This window comes from Mytilus edulis, chromosome 9 (genome assembly GCF_963676685.1).
Source record: "Mytilus edulis chromosome 9, xbMytEdul2.2, whole genome shotgun sequence".
Taxonomy (NCBI): domain Eukaryota; kingdom Metazoa; phylum Mollusca; class Bivalvia; order Mytilida; family Mytilidae; genus Mytilus; species Mytilus edulis.
In genome coordinates this window covers 26,962,323-26,985,652 of record NC_092352.1, presented here as the reverse complement: position 1 = coordinate 26,985,652, position 23,330 = coordinate 26,962,323, and the positions used below count along the sequence as shown (strand labels likewise).

At 30.8% G+C, this 23,330-nt stretch overlaps 2 protein-coding genes across 3 annotated transcripts in view; one reads left to right on the top strand and one right to left on the bottom strand.

The window, feature by feature from the left end:
* The first annotated feature begins 6,716 nt into the window (after window positions 1–6,716).
* The window catches only part of LOC139487933 (sodium/hydrogen exchanger 9B2-like), a 38,093-nt gene continuing 21,479 nt past the window's right edge, over window positions 6,717–23,330 (top strand). The window contains exon 1 of one of the 2 annotated variants that reach the window (XM_071273172.1): window positions 6,717–6,759. In XM_071273172.1, coding sequence (XP_071129273.1) covers window positions 6,732–6,759 — 28 coding nt within the window. In that variant the 5' untranslated portion in view covers window positions 6,717–6,731. Of the gene's footprint in view, window positions 6,760–22,058; window positions 22,280–23,330 lie in introns of those variants that run through there. The other variant, XM_071273173.1, reaches the window with a different exon arrangement.
* On the bottom strand, window positions 9,409–22,092 carry LOC139487932 (AN1-type zinc finger protein 4-like). Its single transcript, XM_071273170.1, has 7 exons — window positions 21,625–22,092; window positions 19,421–19,564; window positions 18,144–18,333; window positions 16,870–17,008; window positions 14,637–15,632; window positions 12,602–12,753; window positions 9,409–11,979 (listed from the first exon to the last, which is right to left on the bottom strand). Exons 1-7 carry the CDS (start codon window positions 21,725–21,727, stop codon window positions 11,844–11,846), a joined length of 1,860 nt encoding a protein of 619 aa, XP_071129271.1. The 5' UTR covers window positions 21,728–22,092; the 3' UTR covers window positions 9,409–11,843.

The window sequence follows — 23,330 nt, the reverse complement described above, 5'->3', positions numbered from 1 at the left end:
CACACAAAGAAAAGTAAAATATTCTTTATTTAATGTCGGATTGCATATAAATGCATAAAAACAAGGAACCTGAGCTCTTATTTTCTGTAAAAGATTGATTATTTATAACTTTATGAAGGACAAAATAATAACAGATTATCACACACCAAAGTGCATAATTATCATCATATCATCATAAAAACCACAATCAGACTTTGGACCTACGTCAGCTGATATGGGAGTCATGATATCATATATAATAGTCTCAATGCGATGCAGTTTAAATCAAATCTGCACATGCATTGGCTTAGTACTTTTGTAGTCCTGCGATATTTTGAAACGATTCAGTATAAATCTATGAGTTAGTCCCAAAAATAGTCTTAATGCAACTAAGTATAAATCTAAGATGAGATCATTTATAAACGACGTATTACAAAATTATAACGTTTTATAACGACTTTATAGTTTGCTTACACACAGATTATACAAATAAAATTTAGCATAGTTATAAAGTGTTGGCCGGCCCGGATTAGTTATAATATGATTACATAAACAATATGTGGTTAACAGGAGAGGGAAATTGGGCTAGTGCTCAGCAGACATTATAATGTTTTATGTTATATCTTATTGTTTTTGTTGTTTGGACAACGCACGAAACTACAAACAATACAAAAAGAATACAATAATTCAAAATTGTATTTGAATTCAGAGGTTAAATGTGCAATATACGCAGAAGTTGCAATTCTTGATAAAATTTGAAATTGAAAAATATAATATTGCCGTAAAAGCAAATTTTTTTCTCAGGAATCCGAATTTTTCTAAAATGTCCATGATGGAATAAGCTATCGTTTATAAAGATCTAAGAATGTTTCCATCTGTTCAAACTGCAACTCGTATGAACAATAAGGAGATGTGTGGTGGTTGCCAATACGACAACTATCATCAGAGTTATAAAAGCCGAGTGTGGCCAATTTAGCGTTTTCGCGTTGTTGCAAATGCGAATTCGTAAAAACGCGAAATCAGTTTATATAAAGCAAAAACTACATATTAAGTTAACAGTATGTGATATATTTTTTTTCCAATCTATTAAATGGAACATATATGGATCTTTGAGGAGTTTGGTCCTAAACTTTGCTGCATTACAAACAAGTCATTATTAAAGAGGCACACTTGGTGCCCTTGGGAATATATACTACATTCCCGAAATGCACATAGATGTTGCCAAGGAGAAAACTAACAGCTTTAATCAGATAAGATAAGATAAGATAATTTTATTAACCAATCATGGTGCCCAAAATTTGAGCTATACAATCAAATGAATTACAAAATAAAGCACAGAAAATGATTAGAATGATTAAAGTACATTTAAACAAAAACAAAAAAAAACAACACATGAATACACATTTACACTAATTAACCTGATATAAACCAAGTTATTGACAAAACATAGTTGTTATGGGTGCCACTGTGACCTGGAGAAATTACATAAATCTTTAGGATAGTTTTAGGTCTATGGGAGACAACTCCTGATCAATTTTATTTCCTATATATATATATATATCTATATATATTTTTCTTCTATTTTTTTTTTCTTCTTTTTTTTCAAACAACAATATTTTCTATAATTTTCTTTCGTTCTTCAAAAAGGGAGTGTAATAAATTAGATAAGTTTGAAGTAACAAACAAATCTTCAGATGAAAGAATCCAAACAAATTTCATTTCATCAGATAATCTTGAAAATTTTTTGAATTTAGAATTTAAATTAGATAGATGTTGAGATCGAGTATCTTTTAGAACAGGACATTTTAAAAGAAAATGTAGTTCGTCTTCAACTGCGTTTTTACATAGCTTACACTTTCTGTCTTAATTCCAATATACCTCCCTCTTTCAATTTCAAGATCATGACTGCTAGTTCTAAATCTTGTGATTATTTGCCTGTCTTTTTTTGAATTCATTTTTAAATATGGTTCAAACATAAAAATATTTTTAAATTTTCTGTAAGTTCTTAATTTATTGCCAGATTGTAAATTAGTACACTTCCCAGAATTGCTTTCTAAACTAGCTAACCAGCTTTCTTTAAATTTAATAGTTAAAGATGTTTTTACTTTTTTTAGAATATGGTTTTGTTTAAAGTTTGACTGGTTAACAAATAGATATTCTAAGTCTAGAAATTTAAATATATGTTTAATGCTTCCTATCCAAGATTCCTGGTTATGTTTGTCCATAGAATGAGATAGATTTATGGCTTCCCTTAGAATAATATTTGAAGGTTCAACATCTTTCATAAGATGGATCCAATATTTTACCATATTCATTATTACATAATACTGTGTAGGGAGTGAACCTAGTTCTCCTCTACATGCCATATTTGATGTTTTTATATTAACTCCAAGTGAAAATTTACAAAGCTTAGTATGAATTTTCTCTAGTACAAGATAATCAGTTTCTTTTGATATAAAGTTATCCAAATGTATTTGTTTCTTATGTGGTATATAACCCCAAATTTCAGATCCATACAACAAGATTGGTCGGATTGTATGGTTATAGATGTGTAATAAAGTACTAGGTTTTGGGCTTTCCACTGAAAAGGTCTTCCTTAATTTGAAATATGCTTTCATTCCTTTGTTATAAAGTTCTTTCTTTGCAGTTTGGAAACTTCCAGATGATGAAAAATTTATACCTAAGTATGTGTAGTTCTGTACACATTCTAAAGTCTGGTTTCCTAATGATATTTTAATATTTTTAAGTCTTCCTGATTTGTTAAATACAAGAACCTTGGTCTTTTTTATGTTAACTGTCATTTTATAATCAACTGTAAATTTATTTAATTTGAAGTCCTCTCACCACAGGTCCACTGAGTATTAAAGTGTAAACAAGAATTTCAAGTTCTAGAGGTATAGGGGGAGGGTTGAGATCTCAAAAAAACATGTTTAACCCCGCATCAATTTTGCGCCTATTCCAAGTCAGGAGCCTCAGGCCTTTGTTAGTTTTGTATATTTTTGATTTTAGTTTCTTGTGTATAATTCGGAATTTATAAGTATGACGTCCATTATCACTGAACTAGGATAAATGTACATATTTGTTTAGGTGCCAGCTGAAGGACGCCTCCGGGTGCGCGAGTTTCTCGCTACAATGAAGACGGTGACCCATTGGTGTCCTTCGGTTGTTGTCTGCCCTATGGTCTGGTTGTTGTCGCTATGACACATTCCCAATTTCCATTCTTGATTTTACTTAGGCAGCAACCATTTGATTTTCTGGGGGGGGGGGGGGGGGGGGGGGGGGGCTATGGTTTTTTTTTGGAAAAAAAAGTTTGTTTCCAGTTTTTGGAGAAAAAAATAATTTGTTTTTGATTCTGAGAAAAAAAAATTGTTTGTTTCACCCTTGGCTGCCACTATATGTAATGCTAAAATTGAAAGAAAAAAATAGTTTTCGACTTGTCGCGAAAAAAATAGATTGTTTTTCGCCGCAGGCGAAAAAAAAAGTTTGTACAGAAAAAAAAACCATAGCCCCCCCCCAGAAAATCAAATGGTTGCTGCCTTATTCAGATGAGATTCAGCAAATACATTCGCAGTCAGATTTTTTGAAGGTCCTTTCAGTGATCGAATAAGACAATTACATCCTCTTATGCAGTATTACGAAGATAGATTTTATTTTATGTTGTGTAGTCCGTGCAGGGCCGTAGCGTAATGGAGGCAAATGAGGCAAATGCCTCACTTTTGAAACGACGATCAAACTTTAGAAGTGGCAATTTTTTTTAATTTCATGTATTTTACATTATCAATATGCGAGTTACAAGTTTCAAACTATTTACTGGCACACTACATACAGTGTTTCCAATCTACAGCAGCGATTCTGAATATAATTATTTTACATGCATAGCGGTGACGGTAACAAAAATAAGTGTCCCGATTACAAATCAAAATACACAAATTGAAACAAATCTTATTTATGTCGTTACAAAACTGGTTGAAGACGGGTTCTTTAAAAAGAAAAAAAGATGAAAAGGGAAACTCATGAGTATAAACATCCCCGATAAGTATGCTGGCTTATAACTTTCTTGGTTTATTTTTGAATCTACCAATGTTTACACACTGAACAACAAACATGCCGCAAATGCAAATCGATAAAATATTTCATTGACCAAAAAATAATGATTATTTATAATTAATTTAAACAAAATCATGAAGCGCCTTTTATATGGAAGTCTTTAATGTATAAGGCAATTCATGATTTTTATTTATCTTTAATAAAAGCATGAAATATATTTTTGGTATTGTTTGAAAATATTTTTTTTGTGTTTCTGTGTTTTATTATTATTATTAGCATTGTCTGGATGTATGCTAGCATGTTCCATTGATTATATTGCGGTAGGCCGTGGGTTCGAACCCCGAACGCTAGGTCAGACCAAAGACTTAAAACTTATAATATGTTCTCGTCTTTTAGAAGCTTATAACTTGCTGTTGGACATAAATATATATATATACATCAGAACGTGTGTTGAAGCTTTTTGATAGTACATGTCATAGGAGAATCGGAAAGTTTTGGTTGACCAACAGAGTTGAAACTTGTTTTGTTACTTACTAGGCTAGCTAATAAAAAAAAAACGCATTTAGTCTGTTATATATTTTTTGTTTTTTTATTTAAGATAGTAATGCTGAAATAAGCATGATAAGCTTCTTCCGTTTCATGCATCCGAACCCCGCTAAAAAAAAAAGGGCCCAAAAATTTTTCGCCTCGCTCCGCTCGGCGAAATGCCTCACTTTAAAAGAACACGCGCTACGGCCTTGCCGTGGACTAGTTAATCGCAAAGAACACCTGTTTGAAGCGGAGATAAAAACATAAGTGAGGTTATTTATGTGTAGTTTATATTACCAATACCACAGGCACTTGTCTTTGATTTTTTTTGTCACAAAATTATTTTATACCTCTACCTGTGTGACGACTACGTACTAACGCCAGGCGCGCGATTCTGCGTTAGAGCCATGCTGATCTGGCCATTCGGTCCCAGTGCTTACAGTCTTTCAGTCGTTTAGGGGTGAATTTAACATACATAAACGAAATTCAAAAATAAGAAAGCAACGAATGAGGCTGTTGAGTTTGATATATGCCTTTCTTTGTTTCTTTGTTAAATATTTGTTTGTTTTTATTGTTATTGGGATACTTGTGGTACTTGTACGTCCTGTCATAATTGTTTACGATATTCTCGTATTCTTGTTTATCATTTTTGCTAATGTGCCTTGTCTATACATGCCTTTTGGTGTTACTTGGAACGCTTGTTTGTTCCTTGTCTTTCTTTTTTGATGTGTGCTTTGTCTATATGCCTTTTTATGTTTCTTTGTTACATAATTTACACATGTCACTATAATAAATAATTTACTTACTTATATGACGTGGCTCTGTACTTAAACATCCCGTCAATGTGTTTTTGTACTATGGTAAATTTGTGTACACTTGTCTTTAATTTTTGCTAATATGCTTGGACTATATGCCATTTTGTGCTTCTTTGTTACATATTTGTATGGTTTTGTTTAATGATTAAGATTATAATACATGTTGCCTTACAGGCACTTGTCTCAGAACCCCCCTCATCCATATACCTAAATATGACATTAAGGTATATATAAAAAAAAATCTGAGACAGGTGCCTGTGTGTCGACTGCTGTATTTTTTTTACATTTTTACCTATTATGTCTGATTGTTTTGTTCGCGTATCGTTGTCGATATATTAGAATTTGATGCGACTGTCATACAATTGAGAGGTTTAGTTAACTATAAAAATTATACATAAGAAAATGGTCAGAGACAAGTGCTTGTGACCAATACATGAGGGGGGGGGGACAGGGTGGTACCCTTCTCCCACCCCTCTTCTCCTTTCTCCTACCTCCGTTCTCCTTTCTCCCATTAGAATAAAACATCTCCTTTTGAGATATTTTTTCTTGAAATATTAGATCATTTTTTATAAGGAGAGATATTTTATTTTTTCTCCTTTCTCCCAGCCTTCCTCTCCTTTCTCCTACCCCCTTTCTCCTTTCTCCCACCCCCTTTCTCCTACTCCCTTTTTCCCTGACCCCTGTCCCCCCCTCATACATATAAGCAGACTGCCAGAGACATATTATATGTCTCTGATATAAGCTTGGGACCTTAACAAATTAGAAAAGGCCTTTAATGGCAACGATAGTCTTCTTTTCTTTTCTGTGTTGACTTGAATGTAAAAAAAAAATCTAGTTTGCTTTTTTTATGAACTTCCGTGTAGTATTGGGCGGTTTTGTCGGCTAGTACGAAAACAAAACGCTTTTCACGTTTTGAAAGTTTGTCATCTAATCCTTAAAATGGACCAAGTATTTTGGGATTTTTGTTCCGTAAGGTTGCTGTCTCGTTTATCCCACATCTTCTATATTTATATTTTTGTGAAATTCCATTTCAATATTTAGAGAAATTACAGAATGATACGAATTTTCTGCATTCATTTTACTACATGTATTTCTTTTTATAACCTGCTAAACAATGGACACACACGATAAAATTCCCACAATAAATTAATATATACATGTCAAAATATGACGGACATTCAGTTGTGACATTTCATCCCTCCAGGCCTCGAAAAAAATAATGTATGTTATGTTAACTTACTTGTGTTTTGCCTCATATTACAAGGAAACGTGTAATAGTAAAGCTATAGGATAACACGGGGGATAAAATAACAAACACCGTAGTACAAAGTGGTACCATAACACACAGAAGGTTCTGTAACTATGGCCGAAGCTTCTCCACTCACATCTGGTAAGTAAACCTTAGCTATATATAGAGCAGAAAGAACTGTGCTTCTGTTAAGCCGGTTACACGTATCATACGTTTTTCTAATATTTACCTAAACAATTAAAAGAAGGACTGAAAAAATAGTTCAAAATACCCATAATATGTAATGCAAAAGAAAGGATACGGTGAACTAATTCATGACACAAAATCTCTATGTGCACATATAAAAATTATAAGCAGAGGCCCCTTACAATTTAACAATACTTGTTCTGGATTAAGACATTTCTGAAACAACCTGCCAGTGTCCGGCTACTGCTTTGTATAACCATTCTATATATTACTGATTTTGTTTTGCTCAAAATGTTATACATTTCCATTAGTTCGAAGTATTGCAAAGTTTATACGACTTTTATCAAAACTTTCGAATGTAGTACAGACTATTTGATATTGATATCCAAAATGTTACTTGCCAAGGAAATATCACTGCACCAGTTAAGATAGGTTTCCAAAGCCATTCATAGAATTATGTACTTCTAGGAGTGTCTAAAATAACATCAATGACTCAGCTTATAAAGGGTCAAGCACGATATGGCCATAAAATGTAGACAGTGGGATGTTTATTCACGTCATTTGAACTCTTCAATTATCATTTAAACTCGGTTAATAGTTGTTTCATTGATTGACAATTATATCATACCTCCTTTTTTAATTGTATATCAAAAGCAATTGTAGACACAATATATATAGTGTGGCTGACAGCAATGTACTGGAGAAATGCATCAAAATTGCACCGCAAATTATAAGTTAATACTTTGATTGGACACCTTAAAGCTGGATACTTTCAGCATTGTGAAGAACTGTTCATCCTTGTCATAACATGCTTACCGATGGTTTCACACCAGGGCCATTTCACAAAGTCTTTCAATCTTTACTTAAATTCATCTTATAATTGATTGTTGGTTGCTTAACGTCCAGCGGCAAATATAATTTATCTTATGATAGCTGCATGTGTTTATCAATATCATGGCTTATTTCTAAGCTACATTAACAAATTATTTACTTCTAAATAGAGCCCAATACCAAACTTTTTTGAGACTTTGTCAAAGATTGAATATTTATTTCAAAAAGATATATGAAGGACACTCAAAACCATTTTAAATTCTGTAACTAGTGAAGCTTTATATTGTCCATCATGTAAACATTTAATTAATTTTGGTTAGAGATATCCTTTGATGCAAAATTTTTGCAAAATATCAAAATGCATTAATCATGGCTAAATAGTATTTTGAATTATTGAAATATGTAAAGTTGTCAAGAAATGAAGTAATATAAAAATATGATATAGATCAATTTCAAATTTCCATTTGCATATGATAACTTTTAGTTTTAGACCAAATGAGTGAAACAAGTACAATGTATTAGGCATAGATCACCTTAGCTGTATTAGGGAAAACTTTTAGGAATTTTGGTTCTCAATGCTCTTCAACTTCGTACTTTATTTGGCCCTTTTAACTTTTTTAGATTCTAGCGTCACTGATGAGTCTTTTGTAGACGAAACGCGCGTCTGGCGTATATACTAAATTTAGTCCTGGTATCTATGACGAGTTTATTTAGAAATTAGGCCTACCTCATTGTCTCCTTCTTTAATTTAATTTTTGGATTCACAAAAGCAGAAACACAATACTAAATGCAATACTACGCTACATATATCTATAGAAAACATCATATATATCTGTTGACATCCATTTAGTAACTGTCAACGAAATGTCCATTGAAGATCATAATTTCAGACAAAATGACTGAGCTTCACTGTAGAAGATTATTTTTGTTTTGGTTTAAATTTTGTAGTTGGGTCCCTAAAATTAACTTAGCAAGGCTTATTTGCATGATTTCCAGGCTAAGAAAGTAATATTCTTTCAGAGATGTTGTAGTAATTCTGAGACTGAAAGTTAGAACTTGGTCACATTGTTGTAGTTTTAATACATGGGTCACTTTGGTTTAGTTTTGTGATAATAATATGCTGGTCAATTCTTCTGATTTATTTCCTGGAGGCTTGGATTTTTATTTTCTTGACAAGCGAGATTTGTCAATATTAAACTGATAAAATTTTTAACTTTAAAAACTGATAAAATTTTTAACTTTAAAAACTGAATTAATTTTTAACACATACAGTTGATTTATTTTTGTATCTATAAACTGGTACATGCAATTCTTATTGCAAGTCATTTAAAAAAACTTATTGCATTATTTCATCAAATCAAATAAATATTAAATACAAACTCCCCTAGTAGTTAAATCTTAAAAAAATAGTAATGGTAGTTAACTTCTCTCAAATAGTTAATCAAAATTGTCAAGCTTGCACAATCACATAGTAGTGAGAACAAAAAAAATAACTTTAAATTAAGAATGACAATGGATTCTTTATTATTTGTGGGTAACTGATTTTTATGGATTTTGTAGATATAGAATAACCAAAAATTAACATGTTCAACACTACAAATTTTCAATAGGCTTGTGTGTAAACTTTGGCAAAACCATGAAATAAAATATAGAAAAATACAATTTTTTCTTTATGCATGAAAAAATGATTTTTTGAAAACATGAACATGCAGAGTTAAACTGTTAAATACGGTAAACAAGCAATTTTCAAGGGAGGCAATAAAGTAACAACCATTACAAATTAAAGAATTTATTTATTCACACTCAGTTATCAGTGCACAATTTACAATCACTGCATTATTAACTCACAATGAGAGAGAGTATAATTTACTGTTGTAATGGTTAGGATGCTACAAAATACAGCTAACAAATGATTTTTATTATGATTATTCATAATTTCATAAATTTTCTCATGTTTTAAAGTTGCATGAGTTATTTCCCTTTGACCAATAACAAATTCATGATCTCTTAAGACATAGTATTTCAGACCCAGCAGAACTTTAAACTAAACAGATAATAAATCAATTAAAATGAAGTTTACACTGTTTAATTGTATTAAAATGAAGTTTATACTGTTTAATTGTATTTTTTAGTATACTGAAGCTTATATCTGTCAAAAAAATGTAAAATTATTTATAGCATGATTTTGTAGCACCTAACTTAAACAGTTGTCTGAACATGATTAATGTGGTCATAACAGTAACAACAGACATACACAAACTAAAACAACAAAATCTCACAGCCATCCAATCATGTCATACTAGCATACAGAACAGCCCCTAACATAGGAACACATCAGCTACCTATTAATATATCAACAAATTATTCCTCAAATCAAAAAATAAGTAGATTACTTGATATAGCACCATTGGAATTACAAAAATGAAAAATTATATTTCACGATCTTCATTTTTGAAATTCCATATAAGATATGGCTCTAATATTCTATATCAATTTATAATAAATAAATAACATACCCAAATTTCATGTTATGATCTATAAAAATTGTGTATATCTATTTAAAGCATTGCTATTACAATAAATGAAATATTCTAATTCGAGGAAAAATTCACAAAACTGAAAATTATTCAGAAAAAAAACCCAAAAAACTTAAGTGCAACAAAAATGTAAACAAGTTTGATCACAGAAAATGTTTAGGTTTGCCATTTGTTATAAACATGAAAATGTTAATATTTGCACCACAAAATAGTCTAATTTCATTAAAGCTACCCTTATATTATATATAACAGAAATAGGTAAGAAACATAGTGATGGACAATAAATCTAGACTCAATAAAATATGGTTAGACATGTATATTGGAATGTTTGAAGATAGCCTGCCTTCAGAGCAACACAATATAATATAACATTTAAAATAAATTCAAATGAAAGCTATCATCATATATATTTTTGTAATTAATTTTGCACATATATGCAATGCTAGAAATTTGATCATTAAATATTTAGTATTTCTTGTAAATTCTGTTTTAAAAATATATATTGCTATATAATTCAGCAGCAGTATGTACATTTCGAAACATTATCATGTACTGTACCCCTATTTTTGAACAAAATTAATTTGAACAAATCCAATAAATATTTTATACTTTCGAACTTCTATCTCAATTTTCTTAAATCCTCGAAATCTGTTTTATTTCTTATATTTTATATAAAATCTTTGAATGTCAAACAACAAATATTTTTCTCAAACAACACCCTTAAATAAAAAAAAATTGTTTTGATATACCACTTCATTTTTTGAACTGCCCATTCATCATGCAACGCTAATTTTGCTTGTGTCATTATGAAAAAGATTGAATAGAATTAAACCATGATCAGCGAAGATTTTGGTTTAATGGAGTAAAATAATCTCATATATCCTTTCCAATCTACATGTATAAATGAACACACCCATCACAAATTATCATTATCTGCTAATTCTTATCAAGATCAGCATTTTCTAACCTAAATTACTGATAAAGTCAAATAACTGATAAAAATTATCTTGAAATAATTATAAATACAGAAAATAAAAGTTGTACGGTGAAAATCTCCTTATAAAATGTACATACTGCTTATAAAACCTATAAATGTATAAATATAAACTTATTATATAATTTCTCAGGCAGTAAAACACTAAAGTTTTGAAACCTAGAAAAAGGCAAGAATTTTAAAGAGGTTTTCATTCTCTAACAAAACTGTTGATTATCTCCTGAAATTTAATGAGGTTATACAATTTCTATCACATAACATAACATAATACAATAGTAACTTGTATTTATCACCTTGTAAATAAAATAAGATTTTTCTTTAAAAATAATATTGTATTTTTCTAAGTCTAAAACTTATTCAACAATTATAAAAATTCATAAAGCAAAGCAAAACATTTGTATTTTTAAAACAAATAGGGTTAAAACAATCAAGTTTTCATTAAACAAAAAAGTTAATATTGAATAAAATAATGATTTATCAGATAAAATGTTTCCCTTTATAAGAGATGAAAATGAAAGACTGAACTACAGTATTTATTCTATCACAGTCCTGAACAACAACACTTTAATCACTCCAAAAACAAAATATTTCAACAACTAATCCATAATTTGTATGCCACGATATGGTTTTGTGGTTAAGCACAGTTTATAAAATGAAGAGCTAATATCAATCCTGAGTTAAATTTTGGGTAATTTGGGAGCACTAACTACTGGATTACTCTGCTCTAGTAACTTTCTTCCTTCTGTTTTGTAATCAAAGGTACATTCATGGGATTCTGCATAACGATGAGTAGCACAAAAATTATTACCACACCTGAAAAAGAAAGACAATCTGATTATCTCCCCATTGACCATGTACATTTGTAAATAGAAATCTTTTTTCAGTAACACATTTTTTCAAACTATGCCTCTTTATCATGTTTATTACAAGTTTTATATTTTTAACATCTTAAATAAAATGACAACAGAAATACCATGCAGTTTAATTGAAAATCTGGTTGAAAATTATAAAAAAAATATATGCTTTTTTCAGGTTTTATATTTATGTTTGACAACAAATTAGCTTATGAATAACTGTTAGATACTACAAGACCTACAAAACTCTATATGACTGAAAAGTAATCTTGTGTCCATGCACAGATTTCACGTATATAACAATGCTACTTTCTGTTTTGAAGATTTCAGTCACACAAATAATGATACACACCTCTATTAATTTTGATACAGATGTTTCATTGGTGTAATAATTATCAGAACAGAAGAAGAATAGCAGTCAGATAAATTCTAAGTCCTTGGCTATAGCTACTTAGACACATTGTTTTGAAAATCACTTCAATTTGCACTGTCAGAACTTGGTGTTTATATCATTTAAAAAGGATGAGATTTTGAACATGTGATGTTATCCTAGTTTACAGTGTCATATCATAGCTTTTTACCTGCAAATATAACTTGTTGCTAAACCGGTCTTTTTAGCACAGACAAAGCATCTTTTAGCAGCTTTCTTTTTAGATTTGACAGGAGGAAGTCGGTGGGACGGAGACAATAAACGACCATCTCGACTACTAGCAACACGCTGTAATCTTGCTGACTGTAATAATAAATATTCTCTTTTTATATGAATGGCACAAAAAAGTACATACTAACATAGTGCATATTATTACAATCTAGTATAAATATATACAAAACATTATAAATTCAATTACAACAATCTGGTTGTGAATTGCAGGGTTTCCCGCTGGCAGTCGCCATTTTCGCAATTTGCGAAAAATAATAATTGTGGGGATTAAAATTCGTCATTGGCGAAAGAATTCGATTGAAAATATATAACGATTTATTTTCAACCATCTTGTTTATTTACTTTTTCGGGTTTCTCATACTATACTTGATCAGACAATACTCGGAATTCACCTTGAACTCGTTAAGATTTTGACAGAAAATCAATAATCAGCTGATTGCATTTTATAGCTATCGGCATCAAAGGACTAATTAATAAAGGTGTTGATTGTATTATATGACAAAATGATATGGTTAAATGGCGCCCGTCACATGTCACAAAGGATTTATTAACCACTTTGCGACGTACATGTTTGAAGCAAATTTTGACGACTCCTCTCCTTCTTTTAATGATAGTCCAGAAAAGAAAACTGTTGTTATGACAAAAAATGTACAAAAGCAAGAAAGGTCTCTGATTTAAACTTTATCAATTAACTTTGATATCGATAATTGATTTGAGTGGGTACTTTAAAGTCGTTTCAGTGACACACGTGTTTCAAGCATAGTTTTACATTTTTACGATGATCTAGAAAAGATAATTTAAATGCTTAGTATTTATTCAGTACAATGTAGACTCTAAGACAAGTTTGAGAGAATAGTCATAGACAACAATATAATGGAGCCAACTCACAAAAGGAAAATTTAAAAAGAAATATATATATGTGTTACTAGGCGAAAACAAATAATAAAGAGGCGAAAAATATATATTGTTTTGGCGAAAGTGGTGACGAAAAAAATAATTGACCCAGGGGAAACCCTGGTGAATTGTATTGATTTTATTGAATTCTATTTATCATATTAATTATTAAAACCTTGAATCATAGATGAACAGAAATTAAAATGGTTACAATTAACTGTAGCTATTCTTATCTTCAATATTAATACATATACATTTTGAAATCATCATGAATGTTCCACAATGATGTATATGAAACATATCTGTTGATAGACATCTATGTAGTAATACATGTGTAGTAGAAAGAAGTATTAAATCACTCAATAATGGTCTTTACATGATAGATTGACATATTTAGTGATAATTTCTGCCAACATTGACAACTGCCAAGCATTGATTGAAACGCCAAATAATTCATTGTATTACATAAAATGTATGTTTTTTTAATAATTGAAGATAAAAAGTGAAAATTTACATCCATAAATGTAGCAATTAACGCAACTGACCAATTAAATATATGATGGTCACACTCAATAAATCAGTCAGTATTATTATTGATAATTTGGCACCTCGTAAATTACACTGTTGTGAATTTGACCAAAAAAAATTATCACTAGCTAGCCCCAAAACATTTATTTCTGATTGACACCTGCAGCTGAGTAACACAATCTTATTAAATTTCAATGAAAAAACATACATGAATGGAACAACAGAAAATGTAAAGTTTTATGGCATGAAAGTATTTAGCCACAAAATGCAAGAAAGCTGTAATAAAAATATGAAATAAAAAAAATAATTCTAGCAGGCTTTGTGTATTTCCCCGTATCAGCTCAAATACACTGCCACTGGAATTGCCTTTTAAGTAATTTATTGGAAAAAATTCATGCATCTGGCTGCTACATTTTGTATTTATACATGATATATTTCCCTCTTTTTTACAATGGCAAGTGTGGTGTCTTCAAACATCAGCAAGATTTTAACACATGACTGGGATATTTAATTTCTTGAATGGTAAAACTCACCACAAGTCTTCCTTCTGGAGTTGTTATTCTGCCGTCCTGAACCGTCGATCCTATATTGTAGTTACCCAAACGTGATTTACTACCAGTAAAATTACCTATACGTGAAGAACCAATTTTTTCAAGAGAAGCTTGCCTTAAGAGTCCTGACATTGCTCTTGCTTCACTTGTACTTAAACTTTCTAATGTAAATTCCTTTCTCCTTTCTAGTCCTTTGTATCTGGAAGACGTTGTGGGCCTTCCAAAGGTCTCTTGTAAACTTTCTAACATTAAATCTCTAGAAGAAGTATTTGGTCTACCTAACACTTCTTTTAAATTTTCTATTGTTAGATCATTTTTGAGAAGTTGTTTTGCTTTAGATGTGCTAGGTTTGTTAGTGTCCTTTGAATTATCACTTCCAGTATCCTTTTTACTAGAACTAGAAGTAGGCACAGAATCCTTTTTGCCAAGAGAATTTACAGAGAGCCCAGAATCTTTTTTGGAAAGAGAACTTGCAGAGAGCACAGAATCCTTTTTACAAGGAGAACTTGTGGTTGGCAGTGTGTCCTCAGTTTTTGTTTCACTTAAAGACTTCTCTGAGTCTGATTTTGATATATTTTCTTCTGGTTTTGACAGACTTTTATCAACAGTTTTCTCAGGCAGAGCAGCAGTTTGAAACTGTCCTTCTTTATCTTTGATATCCTTTTTAGCTTCCTTTACACTAGAATTTTCTTTCACACTAGCTAATGTATGACTTAGTCTACTCAAACACTCAGTATTATCCACTAATTTACCACTTCTTGAGGATTTGGCACTTCGACTTTGTTCACCGAAAGAAGATAAAGACAATGGTTCTGTTATATTAGTCCTATCATCCAGGGTAAGAGGAGAATGGCGGGTATGACCAACTGGAGGGAGGCACATATTTCTATTTAAATGTCCAAGAGCTCGTCCAGAACCTGGAACATGTCGTAACCTAGTTGAGTGACCTGTAGAAGGTGGGCGGGGCTTCTTTCTAGGCTGAAATACAAAACATACTTAAATGAAATACATGTAGAACCCAACACAAGTTAATAAAAAACCCATTGATTATATAAATATTATGTTGTAAAACATTTCAAATTTCATTCTTTTGTGCCATTTTAATGACAATGGTTATTTTGATAATCAGCATTCCTGGTTGAATTCTATTTCTCATTAAAAGTTATTTAAATGAGGTTATGATTGTTAACAAACAAACATTTTGGCTTTAGTACTATTTGTTTAGACATTTTGTATGGCCTATTTAAGGTGTATACACACACAATTTGTAATACTACTTCTAATAAGACAGACAATATGTTTAGTATGACTATTTATAACTTTCAGTTTCAGTTAAGAATGTGTCATGATCAATAGTCACACACATGAATAATAAATCTAATCAAAATTGTAACTCTGACTCTATCAATGTTATATAATTCAGCAATACCCCAATTAAACTCACTTTTACTGTGACTTTATTAATGTAGTAAAATTAGCCCATACCACTATTAAATAGCTTAAACACATCGGAGAAGGAAGAATAGTTCATTTACTTGAATACTTCTTTAAGAGGCAATGTAATGAATCAGTGTTCTCCCCAGGGCCTTTTAGCATCCTATGAATGTGATGCTATAATTTCTGAATGTTATGATATCTGAATTTATTTTCTTATAGAATGTGATATGAATGTGATGCTATAATTTTCAGAAACAAGATGGTATTTCAAATTTACTTTTAACAAGGATAATATATAAAATATCTGGGGAGAACACTGATGAATACATGTATGTTCTTTTGTTACATCTTCTGACATCAGTCTTGGACTTCTCTTGAACTGAATTTTAATGTGCGTATTGTTATGCATTTACTTTTCTACATTGGGTAGAGGTATAGGGGGAGGGTTGAGATCTCATAAACATGTTTACCCCGCTGCAATTTTGCGCCTGTCCCAAGTCATGAGCCTCTGGCCTTTGTAAGTCTTGTATGATTTTTAATTTTAGTTTCTTGTGTATAATTCGGAGTTTAGTATGACGTCCATTATCACTGTACTAGTATACATATTTTTAAGGGGCCAGCTGAAGGACGCCTACGGGTGCGGGAATTACTCGCTACATTGAAGACCCATTGGTGGCCTTCGGCTGATGTCTGCTCTATGGTCGGGTTGTTGTCGCTTTGACACATTCCCCATTTCCTTTCTCAATTTTAATTTTATGTATGTTAACAATAATATAACCTTTTTAAGAGTTAATTTTTCCATTTTTCCTCGAAGAGTTTTCATTTTTTCTTTTAGTTGTTCATTTTCTTCCACCTTTTCTTTTGGAGGGGTGTCATCATCTTCTTCTTCATCATTGAAGTTGTACATGGAGGCACCACTAAAATATACATGTTTTGAAAAATATTTTCAGCAGTTAAATTTTGTCTAATTTATTACAATAACACTTTTTCTTAACAGGTGAAGATAATTTTCAACAACTGATAATGTTTACAAAGATTAGTCTTTGATCTATATATATGTTGTGTACAAGATGTAATTTTGTACAAATTATAATTTGTACAGGGTTTTTGTACAAGTTATAAGTATTTTTACATCTACCTTCTTGCAACAAGTGATAAAAGTTAATCTTTTAAAATATATCAGTTTACTGTCTTAAATTCAAATTTATATACTTCAACTTAACATTTTAACTTTAGTGCTATTCTCATTGTCCTCAAACTGGAAATGAGGAGAACCGAATGGTTTAAATTCTAATTTTATTTTTCTCCTTATACCAAAATCATATCCATAAAAAGTCTTTTTGTGTTCTTATAATGTTTTTTTGCATCGATGCTCAGTTTAGACTGTATCATGTAGTTGTGGAAAATGTACAGAAATAAGCAAAACAAAAGACTGTGTGCTTGCATCATACAGTTAGTTGTGTTGAGTAGTTCATGAAACACTGATAACTTGTACAAAAAAATCTGTACAAATTATAATTTATCTGTACAAATTATAATTTTGTACAACATTACAACTTGTACACAACATATACACAACTAAAATATGTTGTTGGTTTTATCATTTTTTTTGTCAAGTCTCTTAAACTTAAATCTTCATGTCCATGTAGGGCACATGAATACATATTATGTATACAATCTTATTAAATGTATGGTTCTTCCTGTAAATTAAATATTCAAACAGCATACATGTAAAAGTAAGGTTTTTGCTTATTCTTGTGCACATAATGATGCACTCATTTTTCTTTGGTAATGCCTTTTAAATAAACCTTTTTAAAACAGTTAGAATGCATGTATATCAATTTTAAGATTGGTTGTCAAAAGCATGCAATGTAGCAAGTATGAAAATACTGACCAAAGAAGGCTTCTGTTATGTTTATCATTATCATTGTATGTAACAATCTACTCTAAAGCATAAGTTTTACCTGGTGATAAATACACCTGTAATCTTTCACCATAAGACTCTTAGGTATCAAAATATATCCTACTATCTGATAGAGACGACCTACATACCTGAGAGACTCGGACAATGGTGTGAGTGTTCCATCTCCTCTATCAACTACACGGAAAAAGTTCAACTGGTCACCCTCTCTGAACACAAGTAAAGTAACCTGTCTGTTTCCTGGTACCTTCTCCCATATTTCATCTCTGTTAGCTTCCACATATTCAGCCATTTCCCTGAGTGTTGGATCTTCCATGGGAACTATAACATAAAGGATTTAATGTATCAAAGATTGAAGTCATGTATCAACAAATGGAAATAGAAAGTCAGTAACAAATATTTATTTCATATCACTTCCTTTGTGTATCTCATTTAATTTACTTTAGCCTTTTTTTCTGCTAGGATATAATATCAATGATCAATCTTTCAACAAATCTGCATTAAAAAGTCTTTACAACACAAACAAGGACAAAAGTAATTTTAGTTAGGGTTTCCTCTCGACATAATAAACATATCTGTGGACCAAATAAATTTTAAAAAGTTTTTGTACTGTACGACCAGTAAAACTTTTAAAGTTCACTTTCTTTCAGTCCTTCATTGTATGTTGGACAGAAAATACTGAAGTTTTACAAACTATTCAAATAAAAAGTCTCTTGGATTCACCAAAATGTAACATGTTCAAAAATAGAAAGCTTTTAGTTCTTATCACTTAAGTTTAATAAGAATTTTTTTAAATTATTTTATTATTTGTACAATACATTTTTGTATTTCATGGAAAAAAGGATTTTCGCAACAAACTATATCAAAAACAAGTTCAGAATAACAATACTAATATCTAGTGTCTGCAGTTTTTGACACACATTGTACAAAGAAAGAAATCTGGGCCTATGTGGTAGTTTTTGAGACTTGTGAATATAAGGAACACCTCATTTCCAGAATAAAATAGATACTATGCATTCAGAAAGATAACATCATTCATGTACTCAGTCACTGGTTTTGGCCTTCATGTACTCTGCTTCTTTTTTGTCTGCCCAAATGAAAATTACCACTTTCATATATGCGATCAGTGATTGAGGGAAAAATGATTGACTGCTTGTTGCTAGACTAACACCCAGTTGGACTCAGTTAATGCATATTCAGGTCAAGAACCTTTTGAGAATTAATACAATTGGTAGGTTCTCCAAGGTGGCAATGCGACACTAATCAGACAAGCAATTACATTGTATAAAGAGGAACTTCTGCAAAATGTCTCAAGTTCACAACTACATTTACTGTAACATTTTGTAAAAACAGTGCTACCAGTTTGAATAAGTTTATGTGAAACAGAGGATCATATGATGAGACTCACTTCTCCTTGTGTTGATGGGTCCTCCCCTCATTGCTAAGACTAGTTTAAGTGTGGCTCCATCATGGATACTATAGTCATGTAGACAGTAGTCATCCTCTAACTCCATAGACTGCCATATCAGATGTTGTTGAGCTATTGGTATTCCTGTAATATAAATATAAGATTTTTAATATTCATTTTATGAAAATCAGACTACAAATTGAGTGCAGGCAATCTTTAAAAGATGGATTCTTCATTGTACACTATATTATGAACATTGTTCATGTACAATGTAGCTTTTACATTTTTGTCATCTGGTACAACTTGTCATTTTGGTTAAAAAAAAAAATGCATCAAAGAAAATCAATCAGATATATGTACAATAAATTACAATGTATCTGACATGTGTTGAAAAATAATTGAGTAACCTTAGCATCCCACCATAAAATTCGCTTGACAATGAACTTAAATGAAATATTCAAATGTGCTTTTTCAATAGTAATCAGTATAAAAAATTATATTCTAAAAACATCAAGAAAAAAAAACGAACTTGTAATTTTATTGCAGATCAATATGCAACACTTAAATAAACTATTTTTTATGTTATCTTATCAAATTTTATGCATTCATTAGTCAGTGAAGTCTGGAGGGGGATGTGATAAAATAAAAGTGTAAAACAGCAGTCAATCCCCAATCTTTCAAACAATTTCTGGGGAAAAACTGGGTCTAGCTTATTCTATTGTAATAATTTGTATTTCCAATTTTGGTCTTTTTTAAATCAGAAAATGAAAAAAAAAACTTGTTTAGGTCAGTTTTTGTTTCATAAAAACAGGATCAAAACAGGTTGATTTTTTTTTTTTTATGGATGTAAGGTCTCCTTTCATGTTTCAATGTAATTTAACAAAATATTGATGGTCTGACTGACTCTGTTGTGTTTGCAATAGAATAAAAAGCTTCAGAAAACCATTATCTAAATAATTTGCTATCTCATATATATATACATAAAATAACTTCACATTTATAAGGTTGCATTTAAAAAGGAAACTAAAATTTGTCAGATTTTTTTATGGCCATAATTCTAATCAGAAGACGAAGCATTACCTACATTTTTGTAATAATGTTGTGACAACTTCATGCATACATGTATGTACAAGCTTTTACATTTATACTTAGGTCTTGAAGCTAGCAAATTTTATTAGGTGTGACAAATTATTACCAGAAATTTTTGTTTTACCGGCCAATACACTTTTTTAAAAAGCTTATCTTTACACAAAACAGTTTGGTCATATATACATGTACATGTATTGTAATTTCATATTAAAAATTATGTTTCTTCTTTTTCTCTAAATAATCCTTTAATTTGTAGACAGAATACAAGTTTTGGGATAATTTGTTATTAATTTATCAAAGATAAAAAGTATTGTTAATTTAATTTCTATACAGACAATCATAATGCTAAATGAATATTCTTAAGGAACATCTTCGAGATAATACAGCTAATTTATGTTGAATGAACGATCTGAATAATTGATCATTAATGTTAATAAATGATTAACTACAAGTATATTGATATTATCCTATTTTAAGCAATATATTAACATGGTTGAATAGTCTACATGATGAATGATATTTTTTTTACACTTTTATACAATAACATAACTTTTTTTATTTCTTTCACTTTGTTTACAGTTTTACCATTTTTGAAAGATTTCCTATAAATCTTAATGGGCAAACTGTGCATGCATGTTTAATTTTTCATGAATAACTAAGAATAAAAGTAACTGGACAAATAGGTTCTCAAATTATTCAATACATGTACATTTTGTACATAAATAATGGCAACAGTACTAGTAGTATAAGCTTTCCAAAATACATCTCAAACTTAAACAAAATTAAAACTTATGAATTAAAATATCATGTCTTCTTATCTTTATGAATTTTATTTGTTATTAATAATTATATCGAACCAGGCCAGTATTTCATATCTATATTTTGCCCATTCTCAAGAAGTGTCAAATATAACATTTTAGATTGAGAATGGAATGTTGTCTTGAGTTATGTCCCCCTGCCATTGTCCCAGGTCAGTTGACTTGCACCTCATGTTGTTCTTTGTTCTCCATATGTTATACAATTATCTTCATACACATGTAAAAAATGAGTACACATTTTTCTTATTATTCTGAGAAATCACGACCATACTGCATAAAATGACCCTTGGAACCTACCTTCGAGCCTTTGAATTTTTGCCTTCACAGACATTATCGTCTCAAAAGGCGACACTCTAAGCTCGAAGAATGTACCAGTCAATGTTTCTATGTAAAGCTCCATCTCTGTGACAGTCTCCTTTGTGCCCACCAACGTATCAGAGAAAGGGAATCAAGTATTTCACGACACACACCCCTCGTTTTCCCTCCATTTATCACAACACTAATGCAAATTAAACAGAAAATTTCCAAAGATTATCATGTTATAGCCATTTCTAATTATGTATTCATTTTTCTAAATAATCCCCTGAGGCTGTATGCAATCGCGTTCTGTGTTGTCAATAAAGGGTTATCAATTATTCCTTTGTTTTCCTCTACTGTTCTAGTTCACTTTAACAAAATGGTGGCTAAATTATTTCCGACACAGGAATTCGGTGCCCGTATGCTGTAGTTACGGACAACATTTTGTCACGTGATGTAAATACGAAATGTGTGTAAACACGTGCACACGTATTGATGACATCCAGCACCGGTGAAATTTATAAGAGAAACCAGACAAAAAGGGATGAAAGGATAAGAAGAACACATCACTAATTGACAAAAATGTCGTTACTTTATTAATCAAACATTTCCCTCCCAGCTGTCAAGAGCTGTACTGCATGGAATCTGTCCATGTGTAAGTTTCAACCTCCCTTATTATTATTATGATTGAGATTGAATATCTTATCTAATATAACATATCCAGAGACATATATATAAATTAACAGTAGAGTGGGGTTCTCATTTTCGCCACATCTTTCCATGTTTTCTACAGTTTATGTTCAGGTCAATGTTTTTGAAGTATACTGATATTTCTATATGAAGATAACTTCAAATGCAAAATATACTTAAGCTTGAAAACCGGTTTGTTTAAGAAAATCATCTGAAAAGTAAGTTGAAAGGGTGTTTGAAATTTCCGGATGTAGTGTCAATGGGGGACACATATTCGCCGTTTTTACACATCTATTTAAAACCAAATAACCGCAGCTTTTAACAATTTTTATCAAATCAATTGCATTATAGATGAATAGCAGACATTTCAAAGGTATAAAGAATTCAAAATTAGGGCATTCAGTCAAATATTTACTTAGAAATACTTCTTTGAAATCGTCCGAAAATCGTTGTCCGTTTTTCGGTCATTTTCGGTAGGAACCGCAATTTTGTCTCAGTTTAAAAAAATATTATATTTGTTATAAAAATATAATTTACGGGTACATTTCTTCCATTTCAGCCATCCTTTGAAGTTTTTACACCTCAAAATCCTTAAACGGCGAAATTGTGTCCCCGGCGAAAATGAGCACCCCACTCTAAATGCTGTGATTATAGTTATCCCAGTTTAACATGAATATACATACAGAGGCAAAAGGCTGAAAAGTAGAAATTAATCTATTCAAACTTATTCGGTTGTTCACAAGGTTGCAAAAATAAACAATAAAATATATCTAACTAATCTTATCAAAGAGAATAGACGAATTTGAATGTGCGCCCTTTTCCCATAAATTTCCTGTCGCATAGCTTAGATATATGTAATTAGTCACAGTCAAAACTGATTTTTCTATCACATCGCTTTGTTCATTCAGACTACATGGTCATCTGGTGTACTTCTTTAATAAAAAAAAAACTCGAGATTGGTGTATATGTGAATTTGAAAGTATTAGAAATATAAATCAAACATGTGTTTAATCATG